This window comes from Staurois parvus, unplaced genomic scaffold (genome assembly GCF_062004578.1).
Source record: "Staurois parvus isolate SC_StPar_1 unplaced genomic scaffold, SC_StPar_1.0 ptg001162l, whole genome shotgun sequence".
Lineage (NCBI taxonomy): Eukaryota > Metazoa > Chordata > Amphibia > Anura > Ranidae > Staurois > Staurois parvus.
Genome location: NW_028318958.1, coordinates 8,228,874 through 8,246,187, shown reverse-complemented (window position 1 = coordinate 8,246,187; position 17,314 = coordinate 8,228,874). Strand labels below are relative to the sequence as shown.

The following is a 17,314-nucleotide window of genomic DNA, read 5'->3' as shown; positions in this document are numbered from 1 at the left end:
ATAACAGCAGTCACGGAAACTACACCTCCTGAGAGTTGAAACAGGATTGGGAGAGTTAGGTGAGTTGCGCTGGAGGTGAGGAGCGGCTGGTTGGCAGAAGAGGTAGACAGGCACTTGCGTAACTTTGCAGGGCATGTGCGTACGTAATGGCCAGACTTCCCACAGTACATGGAGAGATTGTTTTGCCGGCGATGAAGACGTTCTTCAGATGACAGAGAGGGATGCATCAATGCCAGCTGCAATGCTTCTGGTATTTTAAATATGGAAGCCTTAGGAACAACCGGAACAGAATGGGTAGAAGTCGGAGATTTAGACATCATAGTAGTTTGTTCTAGTCTGCGCTCACGGAGTCTGGATAGTTAGTGAGATCAGGGCCTCCAATGTATCAGGTACTCCAACTCTGGCTGACTCATCCTTTAAGGCTTCTGAGAGGCCAAGGCGGAATTGGAAATGCAGGGTTGCGTCGTTCCAAAGAGTATCTGTGCTCCAGCGTCTGAAGTCAGTAACATAGTCCTCAGCCGCTCTGTGGCCTTGCTGGAGCGCATAAGGTGCAGCTTCTGCAGTAACAGTTCATTGAGGATCATCATACAACTGGGCCATTGCCTCGAAGAAGGATGACATAGTGTGAAGCTGTGCATTCTTTTCCTCTAGCAACTAATGGGCCCAAATGTGAGGTTCACCCTGGAGTAAAGAGATGATAAAACCTACTTTTGTGGACTTCAAAGAAAAAGTTTGTGGCTGCAGGTAGAAGTATAACCGACGTGCTATGAAATGCTGTGAATTTACTTTGATCCCCTGAAAACCTTTCTGGTGTGGGAACCCTGGGTTCAGGAGGGAACATCATTATTCTGGGTACATTAGCAGTCTCTGTTGGTGCTGTTTCAGGTGAAGAAGCAGACGTTGTAGCAGAATTGGTTGGTATAGCCAGGGATTGCACATGTTCTTCCAGGTGGACGTAGCCTTCCTGCAGAGATGTGACAGCTTGAGTCATGATGGCGAGGTGCTGGCAGATCTCATTAAAAGGAGAGGTTCCTCTTGCAGGCTCAGATGGCTGTCTGATACTGTCACGTACCTTACTTGTGAGCCTGATGGCAGAGGAAGGCCTTTCATACAGCTCCGGCTTGAGGGCCACTGAAGGTGGAACAGCAACCACAAGAGCACGGCGGGGTATGAGTGCCTGGTCAGTCCTGTAGTCTGTTTGGGAATCGCTGGCACTTTGCTGGCAGATGGGATGGCTGGACCAGCTAGTAACAGAGCAGGCAGGCAGGCAGTGAAGCAGGCTGTATGAAGGGTCAGACAAGCCGGGTCGGTAACAGATGAGCGGATCAGGCATGAACGGTAGGCAGAAGAATAGTCTGGTCACAAGCCAGGGTCAGCGATGGTGGGAGCAGATCAGAGTCAGAAGGCAGAGGCGGAGTCCAAGAAACAAGCTGGGGTCAATCACAGGTAATCACTCACAGGAACAAGAATACAGGAGGGGGAGCTGAAGATCAGACAGCACAGGCTAATAGTGCTGCTGGGTTTAAATAGTCTTATTGACGCCAACATTAGCAACGGGCTGCCGCGTGTGCGTACGCGCGGTCACAAATGCACACGACTATGTGTAGCAGAACAGGCCCTCGCACATCTGCGCCTGCGCCGCTGTGCACTATGGCGAGCACCTTCCTGACAGGTGAGCTCTGCTCTGGAAATCTGGTTCCTTGTGAATTTTGGTAATAACGATGCTTATAATTTAATGTGATTGGGTGTTCACTGTTTTCACATTGATAGGCCAAATGAAATGCGTCAAATGTGTAAACGTGCAAACAAGCCATGGAGGAGTATTGAAAAGTACCCCAGAAGCAGTAGCACTTCCCATTTGGGAATAAGCTGTATTGCTCTGACATGCGTGTAATACATTAAAAACATAAAGAGGCTTCATTGTTACTCTCATATCCTGACTCCTTAAATGTTTTGTTTCTAGGAGGTGATAATTCAGATCACAGTGTCAGATAATAACAGGCAAGATACAAGGGAGTTGCAGCACTAGCCAAACGGGGTCAGAATGATAGAGGCCATGTTTAATTTCACCTCTTTATAATCGGATCCAGCAGGTATGAAAAAAAAAGAAAAAAAAATGTCGATTATTTTTTTAATATTTGATCTTCCTTCTTAAGAATGTCTGCCAAGTTGCCAGAAGTTCACTTCTGCAATCATCTGTCATTCCAGAGAGCTCAGTCACTGGAGAAGGACTACATTGCCTCTACCCCAAAGACCTGGTGGGTTTGCACATAAGGAGCAGTACATACTACTTCATTTTACTAACTGCTTTTCCTCTTCTATATAGATTTCTTTTTTTTTGTATCTTTGTATTTGTTTTCTACTTACCCTCGTCAGAACAAATCCACTCCCACTATTTTGAATACCTTATCAGTTTAAGCACTTTTAGCTCTTAAATTTCTTTCTTTCAATTACTCTTTCTTAAAATGATATTTTCTTTGTCTGGTGAATAATAAATATTGCATATGAATATTTCACTTTGTCATATGCATCAAGTAATCTGAGCTGTTTTCCCATGTGTCCTGGTGTCTCCCGATCTTCTTTGTTGTAAAATGCTGTTTACAGAGCTCATTAGCTCCTACTGAAATTTACTCACAATTGAATTGAGTCAGAGCAGTGACTGATCCCCTCATGCCCCCTCCCCCTCCTCACACTTCATAACAGGTTTTATTCACGGACAGGGGGTCTGAAAAGAAACAACTTCTGTTGTGTTTTTCTTCATAAAACCCAGAATGCTCTGGGAATCGGTGTGTACCCTGTATTTCAAATGATTTCTTTATATCACAAGACAAATTACATCTGCTAAAGTAAAATCGATCATAAATGCAGTAAGTTCTGAATTTTTCTTTGAAGAGCAGGACATTGCTGCAATGGCACCCGAACTAACAGAGGATTTCATAGACCCTGTTGGTGTAAAACTTAATTTTAGCTGCCCAAAGCAGCAGATTGTAAGCACTGTGTATGTAAATCTAAAAGGGGAGTCCAGTCAATCTTTGTTCAGTAATTGCCATCTTTGCATTTTTTTTTTGTCTGTGAAAATTGAGATGAACAGAATCCATCCTTCTTTGATACCTTTTAAGTCTTACTCCACTCAGATGTGTTTCTATATGTGACACATACTGTAAATACACATAGGGCTGCCAGTAGAAATCATGGGGAGGTGAAGATCCCTGGAGTGCATGGGATGTAGCAGTAGGGATGTATAGGACGCCTTAAGCAGTATGTAGTGGCAGGTCAGTCAGTTTACTAAAGGCAAATAGACTGTGCCCTTTGTACAAGCAGTTGCACTCATTTTCTTTAGTAAATGTAAATGTGGTAAAGCTTCACTTTGAAAAGAATACCCAATCAGGTGCAATGAAAATAAACAGCATTTTTGCTTGCATATGATTAGACGATGAAAATAAGAAGAGTTTTCACTGAGCTCTGAGGAAAATGAGTGCAACTGCACTTGCAAAGTGCACAGTCTATTTGCCTTTAATAAATCCACCAGGGAAGTCAGTGAGCAGTATGTAGTGGCAGGATAGGACAGTATAAAGTAGCAGGGCAGTCAGTGAGCAGTATGTAGTGGTGGAGCTACCAGTGAGCAGTATGTAGTGGCATGGCAACCAGTGAGCAGTATGTAGTGGCAGGATAGGGCAGTATAAAGTAGCAGGGCAGTCAGTGCGCAGTATGTTGTGGCAAGGCAATCATTGAGCAGTATGTAGTGGAAGGGCAATCAGTAAGCAGTATGTAGTGGAAGGGCAATCAGTAAACAATATGTAGTGGCAGGGCAGTCAGTGCACGGTATGTAGTGGAAAGAGAGAGCAGTGTAAGGTAGCATGGCAGTCATTGAGTGGTATGTACTGGCAGGATAGGGCAGTATAAAGTAGCAGGGCAGTCAGTGAGCAGTATGTAGTGGAAGGGCAATCAGTAAGCAGTATGTAGTGGAAGGGCAATCAGTAAGCAATATGTAGTGGCAGGGCAGTCAGTGCACGGTATGTAGTGGCAGGATAGAGCAGTGTAAGGTAGCAGGGCCGTCATTGAGTGGTATGTAGTGGCAGGATAGGGCAGTATAAAGTAGCAGGGCAGTCAGTGAGCAGTATGTAGTGGAAGGGCAATCAGTAAGCAGTATGTAGTGGAAGGGCAATCAGTAAGCAATATGTAGTGGCAGGGCAGTCAGTGCACGGTATGTAGTGGCAGGATAGAGCAGTGTAAGGTAGCAGGGCCGTCATTGAGTGGTATGTAGTGGCAGGATAGGGCAGTATAAAGTAGCAGGGCAGTCAGTGAGCAGTATGTAGTTGCAGGCCAACCAGTGAGCAGTGTGTACTGCCAGGACAGCCAGGGAGCAGTATATAGTGGCAGGATAGGGCAGTATAAAGTAACAGGGCACTCAATGAGCAGTATGTAGAAGCAGGGCAATCATTAAGCAGTTTGTAGTGGCAGGATAGGGCAGTATGAAGTATCAGGGCAGTCAGTGAGCAGTATGTAGTTGCAGGGCAGTCAATGAGCAGTATGTAGTTGCAGGGCAGTCAGTGAGCAGTATGCATTGCAGGATAGGGGAGAATAAAGTAACAGGGCAGTCAGTGGGCAGTATGTAGTGTTGGGATAGGGCAGGATAAATTGGCAGGGCAGTCAGTGAACAGTATGTAGTGGCAGGGCATTCAGTGAACAGTATGTAGTGGCAGGGCATTCAGTGAACAGTATGTAGTGGCAGGGCATTCAGTGAACAGTATGTCGTGGCAGGGAAATCAGTGAAGGGTACTTAGCTCATATGATGATGGAAGGGAAGTTCCCCAGCTGTCTGTGTGCAGTGTAAGAGATAGGGCAAGGGCCCTGGAGCTGTTTAGATGGATGGAATTCCTATTGGGGGAGCCTCTTCCCATCAGCTACTTACTGCACAGCTGGAGATGGAAAACTCAGGGCAGCCATCTCTGCTCCTCCTGCCCCTCTTCAGCTGCAAGATCAGCCAGAGTGAAGCGGCTAACTGTAGAAGGAGAGGAGGTGCTGCCCACACCCCAGCATGCCCCCCACCTCTGCCTGGGGAGAAGCTCCTAAGTGCCCCCTGGCATCCAGCCACATGATGCTCTTCACTGTGCAACGGGGAGGAGATATCCCAAAGTCCCAGGGGACAATCTGAACTCCAGGGAGAGAAGAGAGCCACAGGCAGTTCCCCACCTGACCCGATGTGACCGGGCCCAGTACAGGGAGGACTGCCTGTAACAGACAAGGGGGTTACAGAGGATAGAAAAGTGAAAAGCAATGGAAGTGCACTTGTGCTTAACTATTAACAAACATTCCATTTCCTAGCGGTTCATCATTTTTTATGCTTTCATTTTATTGTGAAATGGGTATTGTGCAATGTCTGAATATGATATTGTACACAGCTTTGTCTTTTGGACAGACTGTATGCTATTAAAATATTTTGTAATGCAAACTGTTGTATAGATTGTTTTGATGACAAACTGCATATGATTTGTTTATAATTCGTAAAGTTGACTTTTGTCTGAAGGTCTAGTGTAACCCGCTTCCTCTGGAGCCGAAGATATTCTACAACTGAAGACAAGTAGGCTATGGACAATATCTACATTGGACAGCAGTGTCCAGACATGTGCAGTGGGTATGGCTGGTGTGATGGCAGGATATGCAGGTAAAGACATGAAGACAAGCAATTGAAAGAACATATTATTCTCTTAACCCCACTGGTGAATTTCTTGGGTAAAAAAACAGCAATCTAAAGTATCTGGGGATGAACTGAAGCCAAGCATTTTCACCACTACTCGTACTCATGAAAATACTCCCAATACTTTGCGGTGCAATTTGAGTTAATGAACACAAATTGCACCGCAGAGATTTGAACGGGAATGTGATTCCTTTTCAGATCTCATATGGTTTCCCCACTGCTCCAGTGTGAACCCAGGCTGGTCATAGTCCGAATTCACACAGGAGCAGTGTGGGAAACATCCCTGCAGGGATAGTCTTAGTCTCCGTGGTAGGAGAGGAGAGAAAGCGGTAGGGATTTGAAAACTCTATCGCTTTCTTTCCTCTCCTTGCAGGTATGACAGTTCGGACTAGAGTGCTGTTGATTGGTCAGCACCGTCACAGGGTTAGTGTTTTCATAACAGATCTATAAATATAGGGTTAGGGATACCATAACAGATCTGTAGATTTATGGATATTATAACAGAGCTATAAAATACAAAAATGATAAAAATGAATCAATTATAGGGCCGTGTACTCGCACAGATGTCACGTTGGGAGCTGAGTCCGTGCAGTCACTGCATCTCAATTGATGGCTATGGGACAGCCAGCACACACATCTCTGGTGAGAATATGGATTTGTTGCCTGTAACCTGGCAGATCGGTCAGGAAGTCGGTTGATTTCATTGTGAGGCAGGAGAACATACACATATCAAGGAAATGCAATGTGTGCCTTCATTCCAGCAGCTCACAAACTAAAACTGAAGAAGGCTGTTGGTGGACGGCTTGCTTTTTGAGGAAAGTGGTCCTGACAGTTCTTGAACCGCTGGATCGCTTTCTGTAGAGAAGAAAGGGGACATCCCTCCCTCCCGCTCCTCGCCGGTGTTTCTTGGGCTTACTGCTAACTGCGTCCAACCCGAGAAACAATCCGATAGTGTGCAGGTCTTCGATCACCACCATCTTGCTGGAGGAGCAGAGCAACGTCATGACATCATGTCCGGTCTCCGACCAATGTTAAATTTTTTTGTTTTTTAAAGCAAAAGATCAAAAATATATATTTTTTTTGCTTTTAAGGGTAAAGGTGGAATCAGGAGGGGGTTATATAGTGGACATGAGGCCAGGAAGGGGGTATTTAAGGAACATAGACTCAGGAGGGGGGTATATAGGGGGTGCTGGGTCAGGAGACGGAAATATAGAATATGCTGTGTCAGGAGGGGGTATATAGGTGGTGAGGGATCAGGAGGGGGTATATAGGCGACGTGGTGTCAGGAGGAGGTATATAGGGGATGCGGGGTATATAAGGAACACGGGGTCAGGAGAGGGGTGTATAGAAGATGCAGAGACAGGAGGGGGTATATAGGAACACAGTGTCAGGAGGAGGTATATAGAGGATGCAGAGACAGGAGGGGGTATATAGGGAACACAGGGTCAGGAGTGGGTATATAGAGGATGCAGGGTCAGGAGGGGGTATATAGAGGATGCAGAAAGAGGAAGGGTTATATAGAGGATGCAGGGACAGGAAGGTTTATATAGAGGATGCAGGGACAGGAAGGTTTATATAGAGGATGCAGGGACAGGAGGGGGTATATAGAGGATGCAGGGACAGGAATGGGTATATTTAGGATGCAGGGTCAGGAGGGGTTATATGGAGGATGCAGGGAAAGGAGGGGGTATATAGAGGATGCAGAGACCGGAGGGGGTATATAGGAAACACAGGGTCAGGAGGGGTTATATAGAGGATGCAGAGCCAGGAGGGGGGTATATAGGGAACACAGGGTCAGGAGGGGGTATTTAGAGGATGCAGGGACAGGAAGGGGTATTTAGAGGATGCAAGGACAGGAAGGGGTATGTAGAGGATGCAAGTACAGGAAGAGGGTACATAGGGAATCCAGGGTCAGGAGGGGGTATATAGAGGATGCAGGGACAGAAAGGGGTATGTAGAGGATGCAGGGTCAGGAGGGGGTATATATAGGATGCAGGGACAGGAGGGGGTATATAGAGGATGCAGGGACAGGAAGGGGTATATAGAGAATGTAGGAACAGCAGGGGGTATATACAGGGGATGCAGGGACAGGAGGGGGTATATAGAGGATGCAGGAACAGGAGGGGTTATATAGAGGATGCAAGGACATCAAGATATATATAGAGGATGCAGGGACAGGAGGGGGTATATAGAGGATGCAAGAACATCAAGAGGTATATAGAGGAAGCAGAGACAGAAGGGGGTATATAGATGATGCAGGGACAGGAGAGGGTATATAGAGGATGCAGGGACAGGAAGGGGTATATAGAGGATGCAGGGATGGGGTGGATGTCAAAGGTTGGCAGGAGTGATGCACAGTAATTGGGTGACATATGCACAGTAGTATAGCTGTGGATGGAGGTAGGTGGGAGTTCCCCGATATTTAGGGGAATAAGGAGGGGTCAGATATGGGGATGGGGAGACACCAGGGAGTGGTAGCCAGCTGTCCTCAATATGGAGGACGGACGTTTGTTTGATTTATTGATAGCAGTTGTCTCTGCTTTCCTCCTCCGCTGGACACCTTCCACTGCCATGTGTACATCCACCGCCAGCTGCACTCTGCTGAGATATGGTCATTTGGGGCCTCTATAGCAGAGGAGGGCATAATAAATGGGGAGAGGATGGAGAAGAAGACCCCCAAACCTGGGGTTAATACTGATGATGTCCTGTGCTGCTGCGAATACATAAACCAGAAGGGAGAGAGGAGCCACCCGGTTGCCTGTCTGTGTGACTGCGAGGACTTGGACGAGGTCTGTGATAGGTGAGCGAGCTCGTCCATTCTCGGCTACAACAGCCACACAATCCAGATTGTAATGTGTATGGTCAACGTAAAGGAGATCATACATTCAGATTGTAATGTAGAGTATATAGTTAGTTTATTATACGATCAGATTGTATTGTCTGTGGCCAGCTTTGCATTCTTACGAATCAATATTAGCAGTTTGTCATCTTCCACAGATGGATCACCTGCAAGTCTCTGAAGCCGGAGGTGTTGACACGGGTCATCGAGATCGCATCAGACCGATTCCGCATCCCTTGGATCCGAGCCGCCAAGAAGGTAGACATTGGGATCCTCTCACTGCTGATCCTGTTGCCTGTGTCTCTGTATGTGACATCCTTGCATATTGTCCTGGGTGTGGTGGTCCTCAGCTCCTTCCCTGTCCTAGTGATCTGGTATTACCAGCTGACGCATCGACGGAAAGAGAAGACTCTGCTGTTCCTCAGTCTGGTGCTCTTCTCTCTGGGGTATATATACTGTATATGTACTATAACTTTGTGCGGGAGGTCTTCCTGAAAGAGCACATCGGCTGGGGTCACCTTTCTGCCATCATTGGTGGTTTGTTCATGACTCTCCTCTCCCTGGCCAAAGCCAAGCAGGATCGCGGCTACCTAAAAAAAAAAAAAATCACAACCAGGGTGAGGGCCAGCAAAGATCTTGAAGGTGGCTCAGAGGCAGGGGAGGGGACAGAATCTCCAAGGAGAGGATGTTCTGAACACCTCCTGGAGAAGGATTTCCTCACTGCTGACAAGTACTGGTACAAAGTGTGTCAGGTGGTGAGACCAGCATGGAGTGGGCACTGCAGGATCTGTGGGAGATGTGTCTTGCACCTCGACCATCACTGTGTGTGGTAGGTGAATGGTGTGGCAGGGTGGGGGGTCCTGGCGCCAAAAGAGGGGGTAATATTCTGGACTGTTGGAACTAGAAGGAGGGAGATGCTGGGTCCTTAGGACTGGAAAAAGGGAGATCTTGGACCATTGGGACTGGAAGTGGGGAGATGCCGGACCGTTGGGACTGGAAGGAGGGATATGCCAGGTTCTTGGGACTTGGCAGGGGAAGATGCTGGACTGCTGGCACTGGCCAGAGGGCGATGCCGGGTCGTTGGGACTGGGAGGAGGGAGATGACGGGTCGTTGGGACTGGGAGGAGGGAGATGCCGGGTCGTTGAGACTGGCGAGAAGGAGATGCCGGACCGTTGCGACTGGAAGCAGGGAGATGCCGAGCTGTTGCGACCGGAAGCAGGGAGATCCTGGACCGTTTCGACCAGAAGCAGGGAGATGCCGGGCTGTTGTGTCCGGAAGCAGGGAGATGCTGGGCCGTTGGGACCGGCAGGGGGGAGATGCCGGGCCATTGGGACCGGCAACAGGGAGATGCCAGGCCGTTGGGACCGGCAAAAGGGAGATGCCAGGGCATTGGGACTTTGGGACTGGAGAGAGATTAGCAAAAGGCTGGAGAGCCTTTTGATTGGATTTGGACTGATCAGCAATAGGCCAGAGAGTGTTCTCATGGGATTTGGAGTGTGATTAGCAATAGGCCGGAGAGTGTTCTCATTGCATTTGGAGAGTGATCAGCAATAGGCCGGAGAGCGTTCTCATGGAATTTGGAGAGTGATCTATTTATGTAAATCTTCTATTTACATTAAAAGTCCACTGTATTTTATTCCCCTTCACTCCAACTGTAGTAAAATCCTTTAGTGATAATGAAAAATGTGAATAAACTCAAGCGCTTACTATGGTGAATATAAATACAAATCAATAGGTATTATATTATATTAGTACTGTAGCCGCTAGTGCACACATCCCATGTCTCAGTGGGCTAAATAATAAATAATATCAAAGAAAATATGCTACGCTACATATAACAAAATGCACAATCCCTAAAATATATATATATATATATATAAAACAGTGATGTCAAAAACAGAAATAAAGTGACTCACAAACATTTTTAAATTAATAAGATTATTGTCCAAAAACTATATTTGGTTAAAGTCCAATCATTTAAGTGTTCTCCTGTGACCCCCTCCTTGAAATAACGGCCAACATGTGTATCTGTCACAGAAGTCCAGTGCAAAAAATCCTCCAACATATATCTGCTCACCTCCAGCAGTGTGACCTCACATTATACAATGTTTTGGTCTAACTGCACTTTTGGTCCCAAATGTATGGACTCTGACGATCAAATTACTGAAAATTAGCTCCAAAAGATGCTCCCTCCAGATGACTGCCTCAGGCTCAGCCGTAATCCTCATAAACAGAAGCTCAAAATAATGCTTTAGCCTTTAAAACTTTTATTTGAACATAAAACATAAGAAATGCACTCACATTCCGGAGGTCCATATCTGCACCATGTATGGTGAACATCCAGCAATGTACTAATTGGGCACAAGATGGCAGTATCATCCCCGGCAGTATGGAAACAGTCCCGGCTCGAAAACATCACTAATGGGAAAAACGTCATTCATGGGAATAGCAGTAGTAGTAATCCATACGCCTCTCCAGGATTTTCATAGTTGTAGGCAGTTGCAGTTATACATAGGGCCCGTGCATTGTCTTGCAATATACTGTGTTTGGAGCCGGACTGTTTCCATACTGCCAGGGATGATACTGCCATCTTGTGCCCAATTAGTACATTGCTGGATGTTCACCATACATGGTGCAGATATGGACCTCCGGAATGTGAGTGCATTTCTTGTGTTTTAATGTGTAAATAAAAGTTTTAAAGGATAAAGCATTATTTTGAGCTTCTGTATATGAGGAATACGGCTAAGCCTGAGACGGTCATCTGGAGGGAGTATCTTTAGGAGTTAATTTTCAGCAATTTGATCGACAGAGTCCATACATTTGGGACCAAAAGTGCAGTTAGACCAAATCATTGTATAAGGTGAGGTCACACTGCTGGAGGTGAGCAGATATATGGTGGAGGATATTTTGCACTGGATTTCTGTGACATTTACACATGGTGGCCGTTATTTCAAGGAGGGGTCCCAGGAGAACACTTTAGTTTGAAACAGGGGGCCAATTAACCTACCAGAATGGAGGAAACTGGAACACCAAGGGAAAAACATGAAAGCACAGGGAGAGCCTTCAAACAGCATGCAGGTAGGTGTTTTGGGTGGGATTCCTTACCAAAGACCCCAGTGCCTGTGTGCCAGGAGGCGTATGCACAGGAGTAACATCATCCTACATCGGCCAGAACCTGGAAGATGCTGGCATGGAACGATTGAAGCAGAGGTAAGTATGGCCTTTAGTTATGTTCTGTGCTGGTGCATGAGGCCTTACAGCAGGGAGGGGGGCAATGCTCAGGAAAAGACCTTTTATCGCTGGGGTTCAGCTTTAGTGTTTAATCATTCCTTTAATGTGTATTTTGTATTTTCATCTCTGGTTTTACTGGAAGATTTTTTTTTATACCTATTTGAGCCTTTTAAAATGCATCAACAATAAAGCGTGGACCAGATCACCTAAACAAAGCCTTGTTTGCCCCCCAAAACCAATATACTTCTCTCACTGGTGTGATATGTTCTACCAAATCCATAGACCAATAGCGGAGGTGTAAAGAGGCCGCAGCTGCTTATTCTGGAGGAGTGGGGATCGGCCATATACAATCACTATTACTATTACTATCACTATTATTTCTGTGTTTTTCTGAATTCTACTTGTAGTCAAACATTTAACTAAGGGCCTTGAAAGACAAGACACTGCTCCCTTGAAGAGGAGGAATCATTGGATATTGAGTTCATGTATGCTCTGTAATGTATCCGTGTAACACTTCCAGGTATTTATTATCAATCACAGAGATCACAGTACTCCTCCTGACAACGTCTTCTTCTGCCTATCCCTCCTCAGGGTTAGCACCATATTTGTTCAGGCATCAGCTAGGGTCACCATTGACTTCTTGGACCAAGAAACACAGAGAGAACATGTAAATGCTGGTGCCTATGCAGATCTTAGCTGTGTTCACAAATGCCTTACCCAGATCTGCCCCTGCTTCAGAATCTCACTTTGTGGCTTGTTACAATGTTGCAGTCTGATTACTATGGGGAAGAGACTGAGGAGAATACCCTGCAGCGCTGCTCCTGGATCTGTTCTTCACTTAGCTTGTCCTGCGCTCCCCCGATGCCGGCTTCTGGGTTCCGTCCCCTGCGACGTTAGGATGTCGGGGGACGGAACTGGCGGGAAATTTGAAAGTTGTAAAAGTGACATTCACTAACTTCACTAAAATCACATAGTAAAACATTACTGTATCAAACCATTTCACATACATTTTGTCCCGAGTGCTTTGTCCTGTGCCCTGCCTGCATTGTTACTGTTCTTTCTGCTTGGAAACTGAGAAAAGTCCATGGCGTCCAAAAAGCGTCCCTTTAGGTCAAAAGCGGTTTTAGATCAGCTAGAGAACAGCGATAGTAAATTAGAACCACTTGCAGAATTGAGTGATAATGATTCGTGGGGAAATTCGTCATCAGACACTGAAAACGATTTTGTGACTTTGCTCAGTGATGTGCGAACTTGGCGCTATTTTTAAAATTTCAGTGTTTTTGGTCTAATTATATTATTTAATTAAATGTATTATTATATTATTATTTTTTATGATTATTTATTAAATTATAATTTATGATTTCGTGTTTCAAATTTTAACATACCCGGGATGTTTACTAGACTCTTGTTCAGACAGATTTCAGTGAATTATTCCTAAAAGTTACAGGCCTACAATAAAAAAAAAAATACATATTTCCATTTTAAAAAAATACCGCTTTGAGCACAGAAATATGGACATAATCAGACCGCTAGGGAGGCTACAGCTGCTCTTACCCCAATAGATTTCAAACAAACATTCATACAAAAATGATTACATTGCATGACTTGATGAATGTCGTTTGAAAGTACTTCAGAATGTCCTCTGTTGGAAATTCATTGCTAAATAATTTACCATCCTGCTACTTTGGAACTTTTCTAGCCTCTGCTGTCAAAAATAAACATCGATTTGATCCCACTAATGATTAGAAAATGAAACAAACTTTCATAAAGAAATGAAAAATTTTGAGCACTAAAGTAAGGCGCTTCACCCAAAGAACTGACTAAATGACTCAAACACAGAAAATCAATATAAATGAATGAATACATTGATCCAAGTGATCAGCACTCTGTGTTTATGGAAACTTTTTGAGTTGTGATAACTTAGAAAATATATATAAAAGAATAAATTGATCCAAGTTATCACAACTCAAAAAAAGATTCCATAAACACAGAGTGGTGATCACTTGGATCAATGTATTTATTCATTTATATAGATTTTCTGTGTTTGAGTCATTTAGTCAGTTCTTTGGGTGAAGTGCCTTACTTTTGTGTGTTGATTGTACACTGGAAGGGGCGGCTCCACCACACCCCTAGATACACGAGAATTGATGTGTCATTCTACAAGTGAATAGGGGGAGGCGCCTCCATTCCTTCTGTATTTTTCAGATTCTATCACACAATCCTCAGTCTCCCTCGATGTGAACCTAGCCTTACTCGGATTTTTAAAAAAATGAAGCCTTGCAGGCCATAGTACTGTCTTTGATATGACTTTGGATGGGTGCCACTTGGATGCAACTTTTTTTTTTTTTTATTTTGCTAATAGGAAAGTATGACAGTTCTGTTCATGTAGTGCAACTTTGATGTGACTTTACACTCTCTGGCACTCAAGTAGCATCAAAGTCACATCAAAGTAGCGCAAGAATCTTTGTGTCCAAAGTCGCAGGTTAGGGTTAAAGGCTGCGGTTAGCGTTCTAACCCTAACATTTAACGCTGACCCTAACCTTTAACCCTAACCTGCGACTTTGGACACAAAAGGTTCCTGCACAACTTTGATGTGACTTGAGTGCTAGAGTGTGTAATGGCGCATCAAAGTCGCACTACATGAGCAAAGCTGTCATACTTCCCTATTAGCAAAAATACAAAAAAGAAAGTTGCATCAAAGTCACACCCATCCAAAGTCGCATCAAAACCGCACTGCATTAACAGAAATGTCATGCTTTCCTATTAGCAAAAAAAAAAGTCACATCAAAGTCAATACTTTGCTATCGGCAAAAAAAAAAGCATCAAAAACACAACCCTTGCGTTATTGGGGAAGTGCCATTGAAGTCTATTGCACAAAAAACGCAATCTGCGGAGGGAAAAAAAAGTGACAACAGCGCTCTTTTATGGACACGCCTACCTATAGACAATGGCATTGAATGACCCGGCCCACAGCCTTTGGATTAGTAAACAGTGCAGATCCAAGGTTCAGATGGAGAGGACTGTGGAGGACACCCAAGCTCAGCTCTATTAACAATTTTGCTGACAGAGCCGGTTTTGCATTTTTTGCACACATTTAAAAAAATCAGTTTAGACCTGAAGATGAGATAAAACCCCCAAACATGATATATTTTCTGAAAACAGAGACCCTAGAGAATAAAATAGTTGTAGTTCCAGTGTTTTATTACCGCAAACACACTAAAGTGAAATTTAGGACAAACACACGCAATAAATGACCCAAATTTTGGTAAAATACAAAGGACGAAGTCGCGCTGAGTAAATAGATCCCCAATATGCCAAACCTTGAATTTGTGTGCACCTGTGAAATTAGTACCCTATATTTTCTATAGGTGACACTTCAAAAGCCCTCTACAGGTCATCAGCTTAGCATTTCAGAGGAGGTCTGGTGCTAGAATTATCCCTCGCACTTCGGCGTGTGCGGCGATATGTAACGTGTATCACAATCACCATTTTCACTTGTAGGCACACCAACGTGTGCAATTACATTCAGATGTGCATATACAGTATGTAGGGGTAGAGAGGCCTCAAATTTTTTTTTTTTGGGGGGGTGGGTGCGGTGTTGGGGTAGGGGAAACAAAGTCCCCTATGTGATGATTTTTAAAGGTTCTCTTTAATGATACATGTTGGGTCTAAAAGGTCACATTTCAACACATTTCTTCTCAGCTAGCCGAGAAAGTGACGGGTGACCTGGAAGTAACGTCACATTGGTCAACTTCCATTTAGGAGAAAGAAGGGGAGGAGAGCTCTCCTCTCCACCCACCCACAGATGGGAAAGTGGGCCTGGATACATGCTCCCCCCCCCCCCATGCCGATCTCCCTCCCTGTCCACATCTGATTCACTCAGCTGCCTGGGCCCTGTACAGGAGGCCTGATTGTACCCCCTTACCATGGCCCTCCCGGGGACTGTGGAAGCAATTGGCCGGCAGCGCAGCCACTCGTCTAATTCTGCCTGTCAGTTTTATACACAATTCTGGGGATCATGGGGCCCCTGTGTCCTTGCCCAAACTCAATAAAGCCTATGAAAAAGGTACTAGGGGCATCTCATCTGGCCCCCTACTAACCCCAGGCCCTCAGGCAGTGCCTGAGTTTCCAAATGGTCCGCCCCTGGTATGGTGTCTGCGTTCATTTTTATTTTTCAAGCTTCTTTTGCTTTATTTTCACCTGGTAATCAAGCAGTTAATACACTTCCTGTCCATGGGTGGCTACATCACTCCTGCACTGTATCTATGGAGAGAACCATGGTTGTCACTCTGGGCTGTTCTCCTGATATGGACTACAAAATATGTCCAAATTTCTTCATCTTCATTACATAGAGAACAGGGCAATCAGTAATTTCCACAAGATCGCTACGAAGGATGATATTCTTTGATGCAGCTCACAGGAAGTGACAAGGACACTGCATTTCTGGTAGGATCAACAAGTATTTGCAGTATTTACTGAAAATGTTCTTCGCTTTAAAAAGCCAACTAATGCAGCCTCACCATCTGAGGACTGTGGGCTAAGATATATTGTGTTTTTGCTCTTGGGTTTAGTTAGCATTTAATGTTACTTACCAAAACTGGATGTATATGGTTATGATACAAAGTCATAATATGAATTGTATGAATTCCCTCATATTTATCATCCCTGGCTGCAGTGGTGTCCTGAGCTGCCTGAAAGGAATAATAAAAGTTATTTAATACTTTCTATTGCTTCACCGCTCTTCACCATTGTCCATCTTCATCTTTTGCTTGCCAAGAAAAGTGCCAATTATATACCCTCACCCTGCCTACCTACTGGCATTGTCATGGGAAAGAAGACATGCAGAAAGTAGGATTGAACCAAAGCAGAGCAAACAGCTGAGGTCAGGCCTATGGTCAGTCATCATTGAGTCAACCAACCAAAGCTTAATCGAGTCCTGGCTTCCCTCCTCCTGCCTCACATTTTATGTGAACCCCCAAAACACGGAATGCTCTGCAAAGCAAATTTAAACCAGCTTTTAGGTTCCTGGCTCTTATCCATCCAGATCATACCAGTACCCAGTGACTCTCAGCTGACCTTAGTTGACCTTGTATGTGCATTAAAGACACTGAAGACTGGCAAGTCAGTAATGAGGAAAGATCAGCTGCAGGGTGACTGCAGGCAATACTGGTGACTTGTTCTTTGTCCTCAGTTTGATTTTCTAGGGGACAAAGGTTCCAGAATTTAGTTCCTCTTTAATAAGAAAGTGATCAGTAGTTTCTTTTTACTAGTTTGATTATATTCATGTTTATTTTAGGATAACTAGTTCATCGCAATGAGCTAGAAATGTAGTTGATACCAAACAACAGTATAAGGCTAGGTTCAGAAATTTGGAATTGGGAACGCATGTCATATCATGTGCTTTCTAGACACACAATTCCCTGCACTTTAGCAGAGACATGGTGGTGACTGTATTTGTTAATGGCACCATCATGCATTTGCAAATGCTCACGCCTGCATGCGGTACAGTTTGGTGCATTTTTGGAAAAGAGTCAGGGGCTTCTTT

At 44.7% G+C, this 17,314-nt stretch overlaps 1 protein-coding gene across 6 annotated transcripts in view; it reads left to right on the top strand.

The window, feature by feature from the left end:
- The window catches only part of LOC149439062 (protein DOP1B-like), a 657,792-nt gene that overhangs the window by 73,123 nt on the left and 567,355 nt on the right, over window positions 1-17,314 (top strand). For 5 of the 6 annotated variants that reach the window (XM_089659534.1, XM_089659535.1, XM_089659540.1 and 2 more), the window contains exons 3-6: window positions 1,964-2,093; window positions 2,209-2,258; window positions 5,528-5,665; window positions 8,696-8,795. In XM_089659534.1, the coding sequence (XP_089515660.1) occupies window positions 5,589-5,665; window positions 8,696-8,795 (177 nt within the window). In that variant the 5' untranslated portion in view covers window positions 1,964-2,093; window positions 2,209-2,258; window positions 5,528-5,588. The remainder of the gene's footprint in view (window positions 1-1,963; window positions 2,094-2,208; window positions 2,259-5,527; window positions 5,666-8,695; window positions 8,796-17,314) is intronic. The other variant, XM_089659538.1, reaches the window with a different exon arrangement.